Below are 16,682 nucleotides of genomic sequence, written 5' to 3'. Positions count from 1 at the left end.
CGCCTTCCCTTTTCGGGTCCAAGACGGGGCCCTGGATCAGGGACCACCTCAGGGGCTGCCTCCGGCTCGCAAGGCCCCCGGGGCGGCCCTGAGACCGGAGTCACCCTTCCCTACTGTCTCCTCCCTCTCTCAAGCTCCAGGCAAGATGGCTGCCTGCTGCCAGGAAGAGCTGCCAAGTGTAGAAGGAACGGATAGGAATCCTCCCCGAAGTGTGGGAGAACCACGCAGGCGCACTAAGGGACGGTGGCTTCCGGCACAAGGGCGGGGCCTCCGCCCCTTAAATTCAATCCATTCCCACCCCCTAAGAGCCCTTTTTATAGACAAGAATAATGTCCAGGGGCAAGGATGCGAATCACTCACTAAAAATCAGAAATATGACTTTCAGAAACAGAAACAGGATTTTCTTTTTTATAATATATTTTTGTTGATTTCAGAGAGGAAGGGAGAGGGAGAGAGACAGAAACATCAATGCTGAGAGAGAATCATGGATGGGCCTCCTGCACCCTGCACGCCCCACACTGGGGATTGAGCCCACGCAGACGTAGGCCCTGACCGGAATCCAGCCGGGACCTCCTGGTTCATAGGTCGATGCTCAACCACTGAACCACCCAGGCCAGGCCGATTTTCTTTTAAAGGAGTGGTGTATAAACTGCTTTTTAGCAGCACAATCTTAGCCAAGCAAGATCTGAAGCATAGAATAAAACCATCACACATGCACAGGCCCCCTACAAAGTTCTCCAGTTCTTAGAGCGATTGATGGGCCTCTGGACACTCCCGGATGAGAAGAGTCCGTTCTGTGGGAAGGATGGGAGTGTGTGTGGGGAGGGTGGGGGTGGAGGGGTGCGCTGGGCTTGATGCTCCTAGGCAACGGTTTGGGCATGAGTCTGCAAATAATTAGGCACAACAATCTCAGGAGCCTATCCGAATCGTCCTTATTTCAACTTCTACCGGAAGCTGCATCGCTATTCATCTTAAAGTGGTCAGGATATACAATTTACAAAGTTGAAATACAAGGTTTAAGTAGCTTCCTATTGGATCTTAACATCAACTGCTACAATTCTCAAAATTGTGATTTTTTACACGATTTTTATCACAAATACCATAATCTGAAAAATGTTCTAAAGCCACCTGAAACAAGGAGACACATCCAAAAGCATATTGCCACCCTGGCCAGTTTTGCTCAATGGTTAGAGCATTGGCCTGTGAACGAAAGGGTCTCCGGTTCGATTCCTGGTCAAGGGCAAGTACTTTGGTTGCAGGTTCAGTCCTCCACCCCTGGTTGGAGCACGATGTCTCTCTCTCTCCCCCTCACCCATCCTTTCCACTCTCTCTAAATATCAATGGGAAATATATTCTCACTCATTGGGTGAGGATTAAAATAACATTTTTTAAAAAGCATATTGCCCTTTTTTTGTGTGTACTAACAAAAATAGACTATACTGCATTGTATTGATTTGGCACATCCCTTGCCATGTACCTAAACTACCGGTGTCTTTCCAGGATATTAAATACCCTTCTATTTCATGATTGCTGAAGAGTAAACTATTTCACTGCACAAATGTGTAACCGCTAACATTTATTGGAGAATGTGCTGGACACTGTTGAAGGTGATTTATATGTATCAATCCATTTAATCCTAATAACTGAATGTTGTGGATATTATTACTATCCCCATTTTACAGATGACAAAATCTGAAGCCCAGGGAGTTAAAGGGTGACATTTTTATTGAACTGATACCCTATTTGTGACAGCATTGGGTTTTTTCCCATGTCAATTTTACCACAAAGGGTGCTGTGATCAATGCCTTTCCCATTCACCTGGACCCTCTCTGGACAGAGCCTTGCCCCTTCATCCCACCAATCATCTTTTAAATAAACCTGATGGAAAAAGAAGAAATATTTTTAAAAATATATTTGTGTTGATTTCAGAGAGGAAGGGAGAGGGAGAGAGAGAAAAACATCAATGGTGAGAGAAAATCATTGCTTGGCTGCCTCCTGCACGCCACATACTGGGGATCGAGCCTGCAACCCGGGCATATGCCCTGACTGGGAATTGAACCTGGGACCTCCTGGTTCATAGGTTGATGCTCAACCACTGAACCATGCTGGCTAGGCAAGAATTTTTTAAAAAAAGAAAAAAGAAACATGGTGGGAAGAAATCACAAGAAAGTCAGAGATGCCAGGGAGACTGACTGTCTCACTGCCAGAATTGATTCTTTTTTAAAATATATTTTTATTGACTTCAGAGAGGGAGAATGAGAGAGAAATATCAATGATGAGAATCACTGATGGGCTTGGTCGAGCCCACAACCCTACCGAATCAAATCATGACCTCATGATTCCATAGGTTGATACTCAAGCACGGAGCCACGCTGGCTGGTCCTGTTAGTTGATCTAAAAACTTTTCCCAAGGGAAAAAACAAACCAACAAAAAACAAAATAAATAATAAAAACTCTTCCCAATAGCAGATCCATCTGCCAGAGGTAGATCTGGTGAAGAAATAATGTGAATTAGAATGACCACAGCTGCCTCCTGCATCTGTTATGTACTCTGCATTTTTTCAATTTTTGTTCTTTTCTAAGCATTTACACACTCTCATTGGCTTAAAAATAGGTTTTGAACAATAAGCTAATGATAGAAAGCACTTTCAGTTTTTGGAAAGAGGCAGAGTTTATCAGCATGAATGGCAGGTCACACTGGGTGGGGAAAGGAGGGTCTCAGGACTGGAGGTATCAAGTCATGATAATCTATTCCTGAAGGTTGTGAGTGACATTGGTTATAATCATGACTTCTAGAAAAGAAGCTCAAGACCACAGAGGACCACAAGTCCTATTCACTCTAATAGGATCAGGGTTATTTCACTGTCAGAATGACAGCTGAGGGTCCTAGCCAAACGAACAAACTAAAACAGATTTGGACAGAAAAGACAGGTAAACCAGAGCTGTTTCAAGATCACACCACATCACAGTAGCGACTTAAATGGTGGCAGAAACAGGCAGGGGTCACGTCTGTTCTGGATTCCTCCTTCCTTCATGTACCTTCTGTCTATCCAGCCCCCAGAGTTTAGAAATGCAAAGGTGAGCATTGAACCACACTGTCAGTGTCCACTTTTCATTACTAACAGAGGCTAAAATGAAACCAGAAGTTGGGCCAATCTTCAGGAACAAACAGGAGCATGATTTGAAGGAAAACCTGGGTCATTTGGGGTGCCAAGAATCAAGGCCAGAGAGTGAAATTTGGGGAGACATGGAGCTGAAGTATAACTGGAGTGCAGACACCAAGTCCTTATTCACTTATCTCATCCCTGAAGTTTCTTCCTAAATGGGACAAGTGGGGGTTGAGAGATAAAGTCATAACTTAAAATTTTATTTTTTCCTCATGGGGAAACATTTGCCTCTGAAGCCAAAGTTCTCACAATCCTCAAAGTCTTTTTTAAAAAGTGTTTTATTGATTTCAGAGAGAGGGAGAGGGAGAGAGAGAGAAAAAAAAATTAATGATGAGAGAGACTCATGGATGGGCTGCCTCCTGCAAGCCCCACACTGGAGATCCAGCCTGCAACCCGGGCATGTCTCTGACCGGGAGAGAACCTTGATCTCTTGGTTCATAGGTCGAGGCTCAACCACTGAGCCACGGCAGCTGGGCCCATTCTTGAAGTCTTAATGGTGATATAACTCTCCATAGCCTGAGTCAGAAACAAGCTTCCTGCAGTTGGGAAAAGCCTCCCAGACCACTTGAACACCCCCGGCAAGTTGAAACAGGGAGCCAGCCTTCCAACACATATCAATCAAGCCCCTGCTAGGTACCAGGCACTGGGGCAGCAGCAGTAACTCAGACAAATGGTCTCCAGTCTCATGGAGCTGCCATTTTAGCTGGAAAGATAAACAATAATGACAATCATTTATAAATCAGTACTTACTATCATTAAAATAGTCCCCTTAGTGTTGCTAAGCTGTGGAGGGAGGGGGAAGAATGATAAATTTAAACTGGAACCTGAATAAAAAGGAGCAATAGACACAAAGCTCTGAAGGCTGAATGTGTGGGCAAGGCCAGTGAGGCCAGTCAGTGACTGATTCCCAAAAGGGGAGAATCACTTTGCAGGGCTAGTACTGGGGCTGCTCTGCTCTTAAGATCACAATTCCTGCCCGGCCAGCATGGCTCAGTGTTTGAGCATTGACCTATGAAGGTCATGGTTTGATTCCTGGTCAGGGCACATGCCCAGTTTGGGGCTCGATCCCCTGTGTGGGATATGCAGGAGGCAGCCGATCAATAATTCTCTCTCATCATTGATGTTTCTATCTCTCTCTCCGTCTCCCTTCCTCTCTGAAATCAATATAGATATATTAAAAAGTATATATAATCTATCTATATATAAAACCCTAATATGCAAATAGACCAACTGGTGGAATAACCGAACAACCGGTTGCTATGATGTGCGCTGATGACCAGGGGGTGCACAAGGAACATGATGGGAGTCAGCAGCAGGTGGCAGAGCATGGAACACGCTGCGGTGGGATGATGGAGCAGGTGAGTGGGGGGCGTAAGAACAAGGTGGGGCGCCGGTCACTGTCATCGGGGCGAGCCTCTGGTGGTTACTGAAAATTCTTTGCTTCCGCACACCGCGGTCCTGCCTGGCACTTGTACCTGCTGCCGGCCCTGCTCACACCCGCTGCCAGCGCCAGAGCTGCCACTGGCACCTGCTACTTGTGCCCGGCGCTGGCCCCAATTGTTCAGCGCCATCAGCAGGTGTGAGCAGTGGCGGCGGTGGGAACAGGGCTGCTGGCAGACAGGGAACCAACTGGGGCCGCAGCGGGAGGGGATAGGCAGGGGCAGGGGCAGTGCCCCTCTGCCCACCGCACCCTTGCTGCCCACAGTTCCTTTCAAGGTGCATGAATTCATGCACTGAGCCCCTAGTGTGTGTGTATATGTATATATGTAAATTTATTATTTTTTAAAAAAATATTTTTATTGATTTCAGAGAGGAAGGGAGAAACATAGAAACATCAATGATGAGAATCATTGATCAGCTACCTCCTGCACACCCCCTACTGGGCACGGAGCCTGCAACCTGGGCATGTGCCCTTGACTGGAATCGAATCCAGGACCCTTCAGTGCGCAGGTTGACGCTCCATCCACTGAGCCAAACCAGCCAGGGCTATATATTTTTTTAAAGTTTGGAATTCCTTTTACTCAGTGAGAGCTTCAGGGCCAGACTGTGGGCCTGGGAAAGACTGGACCCTGGGTTTGGTACCTCAGTCCTAGGCAATATAGCTAAATGAGCACAGCTCTTGGTTCTTCTCATCTTTTTCTGTCAATACACTGAAATGCATGCATCTTATTGCTTTTAGAATGTTAAGCCACCCTTTCTTTCCTGGGATAAGCCCGGCCTGGTTTTGGCGATAGACTGACTTTAATGAGCTCTTACTACATCCATCTCATGTAATTGTCACAACCACCCTAATGAGGTAAGTGCAGTACTGAGCCCCACTTTGAAGATGAGGAAAGTGATCCTTCAAGGGGTTTACTTCTTATGGTCACAGAAGTAGAAAATTTGAGAACTAGCATCTGGACCCTGGCAGGAAGTAGAACTGGCCTGTTTCTCATCCTGGACACCAGAGACCACTTGGTAACCAGCCAGCAGTGTTGACAATAGTGCCCCCATTCCTCTCTCTCCTCTCTCTGTACATCCCCCTGCATCTAGTGCCTAATCAATTTCTTCTCCTTTCTTCCAACCTCCTGCACTGAAATTCACAGTAGCCCCCCCACCCCCCCTGCTATGGGGAGAAGCTGATCTCTTAGGCATCCTCTCCAACTTTGTCCCTTGTTGCTCTTCCTCTGTCGTCAGGGTATGTTCTAGCCACACTGACTTAATTGCACATCCTTTGAAAACTGCACAAACTGTTCCTGGGATCTGGAGCGTACTCACGCAGAGAACACGTCAACACATCCCACAGTAATATTATTAATACCAAGCGTGCTGTGCCAGGTACTGCTATACTCACTTTACAGACATAGAAAACCTTCCGTTCTTCACAACAACCCTATGAAGATGGTACAATTGTTATCCCATGTCACAGATGGGGAAATGGAGGCAAAGAGTTACTTGCCCAAGATCACACAGTAAGCAATGGAGTTGAACTTGCACCCAGGTAGCCTGGCTGCAGAATCCTTGTTCTTAATCACTACACAATTTAACACCAAATGCCAAACTCCTCCGTGTGAGGTCCTCCAGTGCAGATTCATAACAAGTACTTTCTCTCTCCCTACTCTCCTCACTTGATCTGTCAGCAAATCCAATCCTGCCAGGGCCTTTGTACTCGCTTGCTTTTTCTTTTGCCACCTTCAGAAGGTATCAAGAATCAAACCTCCAGCCCTGGCCAGGTAACTCAGCTGGTTAGAGCATCATCCCAATAGCCAAGGTTGCAAGTGTGATCCCCAGTCAGAGCACATACAAGAACGAACCAATGAATGCATCAACAGGTGGAACAACAAATTGACGTTTCTCTTTCTCTCGCTCAAATTGATGAAGAAAATGCTCTATACTCCGGTAATGGGATTTGAGGTTTTAAAAATATATATTTTTTATTGATTTCAGAAAGGGAGAGGGGGGGCAGCTGATCAGTCTCTCTCATCATTGATGTTTCTCTCTCTCTCTGAAATCAATAAAAAAATATATTTAAAAAAAAGGAATAATAAAAAAAAAAGAATCCAACCTGTCCTCACCATGTCCACTGCCTCCACCACCTGCACTACTGCAGGGGCCTCCTCACTGCTTCCGCCTGGCTCCCTCCCCATCTGTCCTCACAGCAGCCAGAGGGTCCTGTTACAACCCGTGAGCCCAAAGCCCTCCTCTGCTCAGACCCCTGTTGTGGCTCCAGCTCTCTCAGAGAAAAGGCCAAAGTCCTCCCTGTGGCCAGTGAGGGCCCACAGGACCAGGCCCCGTCACCTCTCCAACCTCACCTCCTGCCATCTGCCTTCTGGCTCTCTCTGCTCCTGTGCACTGACCTTGTTAATCACACACCAAGCAAGCTCCCACCTCAGGGCCTTTGTACTTGCTTGCATTTTCTTCTGCCTGTAATTCTTTCCCAGAGCAAAGCTGACAGATTTGGCCATTAAAGAGACCAGCCCTTGCTTGATTCAGGTGTTTGCTACTTTACATAGATAGCAAAAGCAAGAATAGCCCTAGTTGGTTTAGTTCAGTGGATAGAGCATCGGCCCACAGACTGAAGGGTCCCAGGTTCAATTCCGGTCAAGGGCATGTACCTCAGTTGCAGGTTCCCCGGCCCTAATTGGGGTGTGTGCAGGAGGCAACCAATTGATGTGTCTCTCTCACATCGATGTTTCTGTCTCTCCCTCTCCCTTCCACTCTCTCTAAAAATCAATGAAAAAAAAATATCCTCGGGCGAGGATTAATAAAAAAAGAAAACAAAATAGGTTCATTAAAAAAAAAAAAAAAGAATAGCCACAGATGCCAGCTCACGTTCCTTGTGTGGGTGACACTGAAACAAAGGGGGCCCGATGACTGCAGCAGAAGTGGTACGACACCCTGCTGCAGAGAAACTGATTCCACGCTGAGCAGTTTCACAGCCCTGAGTTGGGGAGAAGGACAGAACGCCTCCTACCTCATCAGAACCTCAGGGGATGAAAAACTGTTTCAGGACAGTCTCTTTGGTAGACAGGGAGGTTAATGAGAGCTGGCCTCCAAGCATTTCCTCACAAGCCTGTCAGGCTCTATGTTCCGAAGATCAGAGTGTTCTGCCAATTCTTAGATAAACTTGCCTACCTGGCTTATGCGGAGATGTGCAAGACAGCCAAAACGCCATGGCGGAACCATTGCCCTACCCCCATCTCCTCCTCCTCGCTTGCTCTCCCTCTATCTGCATCTCTATTGTAAAGTGTCTTCCCCTGAGTTGCCTCCCCTGACCACTTTGTGTAAATAGCACATCCCCTCACTCTCCATTCCGTTTCATTTTCCTTAATGCTTGCCACACCCTAATGTTCCATTACGTACTGGTTTACTACTTTATTGTCCATGGACCCCATCAATACAAGCCTGATTCCCGAGGGAAAGAAATTTGTATATTCTTTGCTGTGTGCCTACTATTACATGGCACACATAACACTTACTGACTACATTTAACTACCAGACACTATTCTAGATGTTTCCCATGTCTTGACTCATTTAATGCATATTAATCTTACAGAGACAGGTTTTTATTTTTTCCCTATTCCAATTTGTTTCTTTAAAATCTTTATTGTTGTCCTATCTGGTTTGGCTCAGTGGATAGAGCGTCGGCCTGTGGACTGAAAGGTCCCAGGTTTGATTCCAGTCAAGGGCATGTACCTTGGTTGCGGGCACATCCCCAATCCCCAGTACGGGGTGTGCAGCATGGCTGATATCAAGTGAACCAAGTTGGATCACTTTGATCCCAATGGTTTCTTTCTCTTTTTTTAAATAAATATTTATTGTTGAAAGTATTTCATACATCCCCTTTTTTCCCCCATTGACTCCCTCCAGCCCACCCCCGCCCCAGGCCTTCAGCATTCTATTGTCTGTGTCCATGGGTTATGCATATATGCATACAAGGATTTTTCCATTGATTTTTGGGGAGAGTGGGAGAGGGAAAGACAGAAACACTGATGTGAGAGAAACACATCGACTGGTTGCCTCCTGAAACCAGGGCCCAGGCCGGGGAGGACCCTGCAACCAAGGTATGTGCCCTTGACCAGAATCGAACTCGGGACCCTTTGGTCCGCAGGCCGGCACTTTATCCACTGAGCCAAACCGGCTAGGGCGAGAATGTTTTTTAAAAAATTGATTTAAGAAAGGAAGGGAAACATCAATGTGAGAAACCCATCAGTTAGTTGCCTCCCGCATTCGTGCCGACTAGGAACCAAACCCATGACGCTCCAACCAAACAAGCCACATTGGCCAGAACTAAACATAGTATTTTTCAAACTGCAGCCTCCATAAGCATTTGAGTGATTTGGGGCCAGCTGACTTTGTTAAAGTACAATAAACTAGGAGCCATCAGGGGACTTTACATATTTCATCATTAAAGCTTCCTTCCACTTACACAAATTAATGGACAGGACTCCAGTGAGGAAAAACGTACTCCATACTATGGATTGCAGTCATAAAGTTTAAAATAGACTGCAAATTCTGTGCTTGTGAAACTAAACTTTCAGAGATGCGTGTTAAAAGTTTAAAATTTTGACTTGATGGCCTATTAAAAATGTTTATGTAGAACACTGCCATGGATGAAAAAAAAAAAACAATTTATAAGCCCTAATGGTCTTTGGGCATTCATTGTATGTTGAAAAAAAAAATCCCTTCTGGTTTTCCAGATATTGGGGCAGTCTGAATTACAAGGGATCGTGGTCCTTGTTAGCCAGGGAAGGGAGATGGAAGAGGTATGCAGCTGGGCAGGGACGTGGCAAGTTTTGTCTTGATAAGCAGGAGTGGCAGGAACACTGGTAGTGATCCTTATCCAATGTTTTTTTTAACATGCCTGAAGTATTCACAGCATTTTTTAAAAGGTTCTTCAGGTCCTAGCTGGTGTGGCTCAGTGGATAGAGCATTGGCCTGTGGACTGAAGGGTCCTGGGTTTGATTCCGGTCAAGGACACATGCCAGATTGTGGGCTTGATCCCCAGTAAGGGGCCTGTAGGAGGCAGCTGATCAATGATTCCCCCTCATCATTGATGTTTCTCCCTTCCTCTCTGAAATCAATACAAATATATTTTAAAAAAATGAAAGGCTATTTGGAAGTTTTCTACACTTCTACATCTAGAATGGGGGCAGTATCAGGGACCCTTAACTCCATCAGATGGGGAACTATCTCCATTTTACACGTTGAACCTGAAGCAAAATGAAGGTAGGAAGCAAGGTCTGAAGGGATTCAGTTCACATGGGGTGGGAAGGGCAGGGCTTAGGATTTATTTGGGACCTTGCAGAGGTGGGGGTGGTCATGGGATGTTTGTAACAGATAGCTCTTCACAGGCCTTGGGACACAGGCTCTCAAGGGACCTTTAAATGTTTGTATGTCTCATTTCTGTGGGTTCTTGGGAAACATGCACATTAGTGAGATGCTAAAACTGAAGTGGAGGAATAATTGGCACTTTTGTCTGGAAACTTTATTGATTAGGAATTTTAATGCCAGAGAAAAGCAGCCCTGAGGTCTCTAGGCCCTTCCTTAGTGCCCTCCCTGGGCTGGATTACAAGGCACTTTCCGAAACCAGGAGAAGAGCAAGTTGATCAAGTTGTCATTCAGGTCTAGGAGGCTATTTATTAATGTAATTTAGGGGATCGTTTTGTTGAAGAACTTAACAGTTGATGGGATTCTCAGGCTGCACAGGGGGTGAGGACACTTTACTCCCTGAGGTGCAGGGAAACCCCTCCTCACTCCAACAAGGCTGTAATAATGGTCCACTACCTTAGCTCCTTGCAGGTCCAGCACAGAATGCCTACTCAGACCAAGTACCCAAATGGTGAGGGTAGGACAATGTCTTTACCTTGCTCAGTGGGCTAGGTAGGACCATCTGGATGGGAGAAAGGAGGGTCCAGACCTGGGAAGCAGGCTGCCCTTACTGGCATTCCCAATACAGGGACCCATGCTGTCAGTTTGGGCTGCTTTAATAGTACCATACACTGGGTGGCTTATTAACAGAAATTTCTCAATTCTGGAGATTGAAAATTCAAGATCAGGGTACCAGCATGGTTCAGCTATGGTGGGGCCCTTTCAGAATGCCTTCTTGTGGACCCTAGCTGGTTTTGCTCAGTGGATAGTGTTAGACTGCAGACTGAAGATTCTGGTCAAGGGCACACGCCTGGGTGGCAGGTTTGATCCTCAGTTGGGGGCATGCAGGAGGCAGCGATCCATGATTCTCTCTCATCATAGATGTTTCTCTCTCTCTGAAATCATCATTGATGTTTCTCTCTCTGAAATCAATAAAAATATATTTTAAAAAAAGAATGCCTTCTTGTATCCTCATGGCAAAGCTGAGCAAGGAGGCAAACTATTATATCATGAAGTTCTCACTCTCATGACATTTTAATCCACGTCACTCTCCAAAGGCCTCACTTTCTAATACTATATTGGGGAGGCAGGATCAGTCCATGAAAGGCATGTCCCAGGAATGAGAGCATAAGGTAGTTCAGGTTGTCCAGGAACTCAAGCCTAGTCAAAGGTACAAAACTGGACAAGCCATTGCAACCACCTTAGCACTGAATCTGTGACTGAAGGGTTGGCCAATGGTTGTCTATGGCTGTATATGCCTAATAAATGTACTTTACCCTCAACAGAAAAGGTAAAATGCCCAGGGGGCTGAGGCACACAGGTTAAATGACCCACAAAGTCAAATAGCTGGGAAGCAGCAGAATCCAGTTTGAGCTTAGAATTCTGTTCTTAAACCAGGATTCTCCTGGGACCCTCACTCTAAAGTGAGTTTAGTATTCTTTTCCATATATATACCAGCCCCAAACTCTAGAGCTATTTGCCCTTTGAGCAGTCCCTGCTCACCACCCCCTAAATTCTTTACTCAAAGTCTCCTTTCCCAATCTTTATTTTTAAATTACAAGCTAGGCAGAGTAAGGAAAAAGCAGCAGCAATATCAATTTTTTAGGTATCATTTTTTTAATCAGCTCCATGAAAGACATCCTAAACACTACATGAAACACAACAGAATATTTTTTCTTCCAGTATTAAAAAAATGACATTCATAATTATTTTAAGAAACTTCTATATAATCAGGGCAGTGATCTTCAGTAAAAAAAAAAAAATCCAAGTAACCAGGTTCTTGATTTATTGCAATTATATCTGGAAATTGCTTTTTAACCATGATAAACACTGTATACAAGTTTTACAAAATGTCTCTTAGATGCACATTATTTCTGGGGGAGGGGGAGCCAGTCTGGCCAAAATTTTAATTTTTTGGCCAGGACCACTCCTGAGAGCTCAGACTTAAAACAAAAAACGGGTAAAAGGAAAAATTCCAGACTCTATAAATGTTCCAGAATTTGTCTTTAAATGGGAGAGAAAAAAATAAAAACACATGGAGCTTTCTAAAAGGTCTTTAACAAGCTACCTTGGGAGCTCAATTCAAAAATAGAAGTTGACATACTAAAACAGTTGTTTCAGTGCAGCTCCAAAACTCTTTATAAATACAGCCATTTGGAAGGACGATCCTGGATCAGAAGTTTTATTCCTTGTGTTTTGTGTATCTGAGAACAGTAAGAAGGGGAAGAGCTGTGATGTTAGGAAGAAAGAGGCTGACATGCTTACCTTCTGGGGTTGATAAAAGATACAAGGGCTTCACAACAAGGACACCCCCTCATCTCCATGGCCAGCAGATTACAGGGGAGACAGGTTTTCCCATACAAGTCTCACCTACATTAGGTGTGGTATGCCTCATCTCAGTTGTCATAATTGTCTCTGTAATTTCCTCCTGAGTAGCGGTCATAACCACCCTGGCTTCTGGGAAAAAACACAGTGTGTTACAGGAAATGTATCGCACACCCCGAGAATATAGAAAACCTTATTTACATATTCCAGCACATTTTATAATAGTTAATGTGCAAAACAGGGTATGTTAAGCATATGAACATTATATAGAAGTCACAATTAGACGGTATATAATTCACACAACACATTGAATCATATTAAACATTAATGCAATAGACACAATTAACCACAGCACAAAACATACATGTTACCTATCATACACTGCAATTATGTGATCTTGTAATTTATTAACGCATTACACACAACTCAAAATATACCTCATATTTGTTTTTACAGTTTCATTACGGTTTGTAAAACAAACTCTAGTAACACCAAGGTAAGATAGATATACACACCCAGGCAGCCCAGCTCTTAAGGAGAGAAAAGCAAGCACCACCTGAGCACCCCAACCCCTTGGCTACCCACCTGCCACCATAGTCTCTGGATCTTCCATATCCATAGCCATATCCTCCAGGCCGACTGTCATACCTGCCACTCCCATAGCCCTGGTCTCCACCACCTACAGTAGACAAAAAATATTTAAATTGCAATTGTCCCAGACATAGGCCACTAATGGGTGGCTCTTCCCCATACCACATGACCAAATTTACCATTGTCATTACCTCTAGAGTAGCTGCGACCACGCCCATGAGCTCCAAAGCCACCACCTCTGCCCCGGGCCGACTTGCCAGCATGGTCCACTCGGATCTGGCGACCATCCAGAGACTAGGTGCGAGGAAACATAAAGAGGATAAGTTGGTGGTCACACAGGGAAGTGGTGAGTCAAGAGTGGGCGGGGCAGGTGGGCAAAAGAGCCCAGAAACTCCTGCTGAGCACCAAGTTTTGGGTGCTATGTTCCACAACAAGCTCCTTTGACCAGAATGGCCTTATCAGGAGCTATAGAATCCCACAAAATGACCTGAATCCACCGTGCTCCCCTGCTACTACTTACATCTTCACTGAACTCAGGTGAGTTCTCCTCCCCACTCCTCTAAGCTGCCCAACTATTAGGGCTAGATAGACACCTCTCTTGGTTTGAGGCTTCAGAGTCCATCCCAGAAGACTCACGAGGTCCTCTCCGGGCCAGGCCCGCAGATCTGCAGACTCTACTACCTAAGCCCAGGGCACGTCAACCATCCACAGGTGGCTTCTCGGCCTCATGCAGGACCAGTCGTCGCCTCCCAGGCAGCCCGGCTCTGTCTGCCGCTGCCCTCCACCCCCTAGAACAGAAGGCAGTCACGCTCCTGTGAGTGGGCACTGTGGGGTTTGGTGGCCGCGCTGCCCCTAGCAGACACAGAGGGAAAAACAGAAAGAATGGTGGAAGTGGTAGAGACGGGGGCAGGACCCCTAATGCAGGTAAAAGGCCTCACCTCTCCATTCATGGCTCTCATGGCATCTGAAGCATGCTCTGGATTGGTGAAGGTAATGAAGCCAAAACCCCGGGATCGCTGAGTCTCCCGGTCCTTGACAACGACCACTGGGAAAGAGACCAGGAAGCAAAAAGTGACCAATCCTCAATTAAAAGTTATCCGGTTCTCCAAAGCCTGAACTACCGCTTAAGAACCCAGCAAGGAAAAGTAGCACAAGAAGGCCTGGGGCCCTGGCCTTGCTCTCAATGTTTGCTGAAACGGAAGGGTCCCAGACTTCCGGTAACTGTCCACCCCCTCATGGGTCTGGCCCACCGCTCACCCTCGGAAATTGGCCCAAAGCTGCTGAAGTGATCTTCCAGAGCCTGCTCGTCGGTGTTGAAGTTGAGCCCTCCAACGAAGAGCTTCCCTTCTTCAGAGGACATGGCAATGAATTCGAGTCCTGTGGGGAGAACACGGAAGATCGTGGGGTGTAAGCGGGAGAAAGGTTGGAGGACAAAGCACGACGAGAAAAAATGGAGAGAACAGAAAACAGACACGAACAACAAAATAAGGTGTCACCAAGGAGAAACCAAGAAGGCAGCCCAAAAAGACGGAAATCGGCGGGGCAGCCATTTGGGGGCCGCCTTCGCGCATGCCCACAACATCCCAGCCGCCACGCCCGTCATTTTGTGGCACAGCGCAGGCCCAGAACGTCCATGCGTTCACTGTGCGCCCACAGAACAAGATGGCGGCGGTCACGTGGGAAAAAGCCCCCCCCCCTCCCCCGTTCTCGGCCGCCGCGTGGTCACTACCGAGACCAACCCCAGCCCAAGTCACTCCGCTAGCCCCTCCGGGCACTCCTCGTGCCAGGACACAGCGCGCCGGCAGACCACCAAACCCAAAATTTAACCTCGGAGCACGGGACCCGCCCGCCTCGAAGAAGCCCGAGCCTACGTGTCCGAAGCCGCTCCTCTGCCCGCCTGCACGCCTTGCTCTAGGCCGGCGCGGCGCACACCAGCGAGGCGAGGAGAGACCGCTCCGTTAAGTCAGACACCACTTACCTGGAAGTTCAGTAAAAGAGCCGAAAGGACAGTTACCGCCAAGGAGCAGAGCGACTGAGGAGGAGATCGCGCGGGAAGACGCTTAATAAAGCGTACGTAGCGTGCACGTCACTGAACGTCGCCCCGCACGCCCTCATTGGCTGAGGCCGGCGAGGGCGAGGTGGGAGGAGTGGTCTGCCGGGCGTAGGAAGCCAAGTTCTCTGCATGCTTCCGGGAACAGAGGCGGAGATTTGTGTGGTCGGGGCGCTATGACGTAAGTATCCCGCCATTGGCCCCAGCCGTTTTCGTCTCTTCTGCGCACGAACCTTTTGGCTCTCACATCCCTTTCCTTCCCTGCCCTTACTTCCTTGACGTCATTTCCCCATTGGTTCCCACGATTTTCTCACCACCGAATAAGTCTTTTTCTAAGTCCCTGACGACGTACCTGGCAGCCACTACTAGCATAACCTCCATTCACTTGCTACTTCTCTAACCTTATGATCCCTCCAGGGCCTGATGATAATCCTCCAGTTTCTCTGATGTCATCACCCTTCACATCAAACCGAACATTTTCTGTGTCTGATCCTGACCTCTAGGTTTTCTTCTCTGTGCCTAACATCTACACGCCTGTCACGGGACCCTTTTACCTGGCATCATTCCTTCTCATTTCTTTTTTTAAAAATATATTTTTATTGATTTCAGGGAGGGAGAGGGAGAGAAATAGAAACATCAGTGATGAGAATCATTGATCTACTGCCTTCTGCACGCCCCACTCTGGGGATCCAGCCTGCAACCTGGGTGTGTGCCCTGACTGACAATCGAACTGCAGCCTCCTGGTTCACAGGTCGACGCTCAATCATTGAGCCACATCGGCTGGGCATTCTTCTCATTTCTGACTTCAGCCCTCATCTTTATCTGACAGCCTCCTGAAGCCATCCTTGATTCCCCCCGCCGCCCCCTGCCCCCTGCCCCAATAGACCGCCCGAGGGGCCTTCTTTAAAAAACAGGATGCTCCAATCTCCAGAGGAAGTAAATCCCAGTCCACACAACAATTTTTGCTGTCACTCAGGGTTGCTGAGCCCTTGATCCACAGAAAGGACTTTGACAATACACAGTGGACTTATGCAAAGGAAAGTGTGTCTGTCCCATTACCCACAATTTGGTCTTGTGAAGCCTTCAAGTGTCCGAACTACCTTTGACAGACTCAATTTCTGCTGTCCCCATCCAAGAAGAAATGGGTTAGTTTCCCTCAAAGACTAAATTTCTCATCCATAGAATGGAAATTTACATTCTAAGGGTCAGCCCCTCAAACACAGTCTAGATTTGTTAATTTTCAGAGTACAGGATCATATACATCTACAAAATGAACTTGTCTGACTTTTGCCATATTCAGATCTCCTATGCCCAGGGTTTATGTGAACAGTTTTCACACTGTCCACATTCATGCTGGTATTAGATAGCCCTCAGAGAATCTGACCCCCATGCAAAAAAAAAAAAAAAAGAAGTACTTGTTTGCCTTTCAAAATGTCTGATCTCTGATCATATTCCACAATTCATGACACACCCTCATTGTTGTTTCATGCAAAGCCCCTAAATTTATTAATTCTCTTTTATTCCTGCACCCAACAATCTTTCTCCTTCCCACAGTTTACCATTCTATTGGGTTTAATGTGTATCTTTTTGCACGATTACATATAAAATCTACATTTTTACCTATTTTAATTTTTTAAAAAAATATTTTTTAAATATTTTTTATTGATTTTTTACAGAGAGGAAGGGAGAGAGATAGACAG

At 46.3% G+C, this 16,682-nt stretch overlaps 1 protein-coding gene across 1 annotated transcript; it reads right to left on the bottom strand.

The window, feature by feature from the left end:
* Positions 1-11,612: 11,612 nt before the first annotated feature.
* On the bottom strand, positions 11,613-15,016 carry RBM3 (RNA binding motif (RNP1, RRM) protein 3). The gene is made up of 7 exons (XM_005867996.2): positions 14,911-15,016; positions 14,190-14,309; positions 13,871-13,977; positions 13,124-13,226; positions 12,927-13,020; positions 12,387-12,473; positions 11,613-12,220 (listed from the first exon to the last, which is right to left on the bottom strand). Exons 2-6 carry the CDS (start codon positions 14,290-14,292, stop codon positions 12,413-12,415), a joined length of 468 nt encoding a protein of 155 aa, XP_005868058.1. The 5' UTR covers positions 14,293-14,309; positions 14,911-15,016; the 3' UTR covers positions 11,613-12,220; positions 12,387-12,412.
* Positions 15,017-16,682: the final 1,666 nt, after the last annotated feature.

This window comes from Myotis brandtii, unplaced genomic scaffold, assembly GCF_000412655.1.
Source record: "Myotis brandtii unplaced genomic scaffold, ASM41265v1 scaffold2579, whole genome shotgun sequence".
NCBI lineage: Eukaryota > Metazoa > Chordata > Mammalia > Chiroptera > Vespertilionidae > Myotis > Myotis brandtii.
Note: the sequence above shows the minus strand (reverse complement) of the source record. Positions and strands in the feature narration are given on the sequence as shown.

Bases quoted from the DNA above. Each gene is read 5' to 3' on its own strand.
- RBM3 (XM_005867996.2), bottom strand. From the start codon at position 14,292: ATGTCCTCTGAAGAAGGGAAGCTCTTCGTTGGAGGGCTCAACTTCAAC. The intron at 13,227-13,870 runs GTGAGGCCTTTT...CCTCGCACCTAG, and splicing joins TGAGAGCCATGAATGGAGAG to TCTCTGGATGGTCGCCAGAT. The intron at 13,021-13,123 runs GTAATGACAATG...TGTCTACTGTAG, and splicing joins TGGTCGCAGCTACTCTAGAG to GTGGTGGAGACCAGGGCTAT.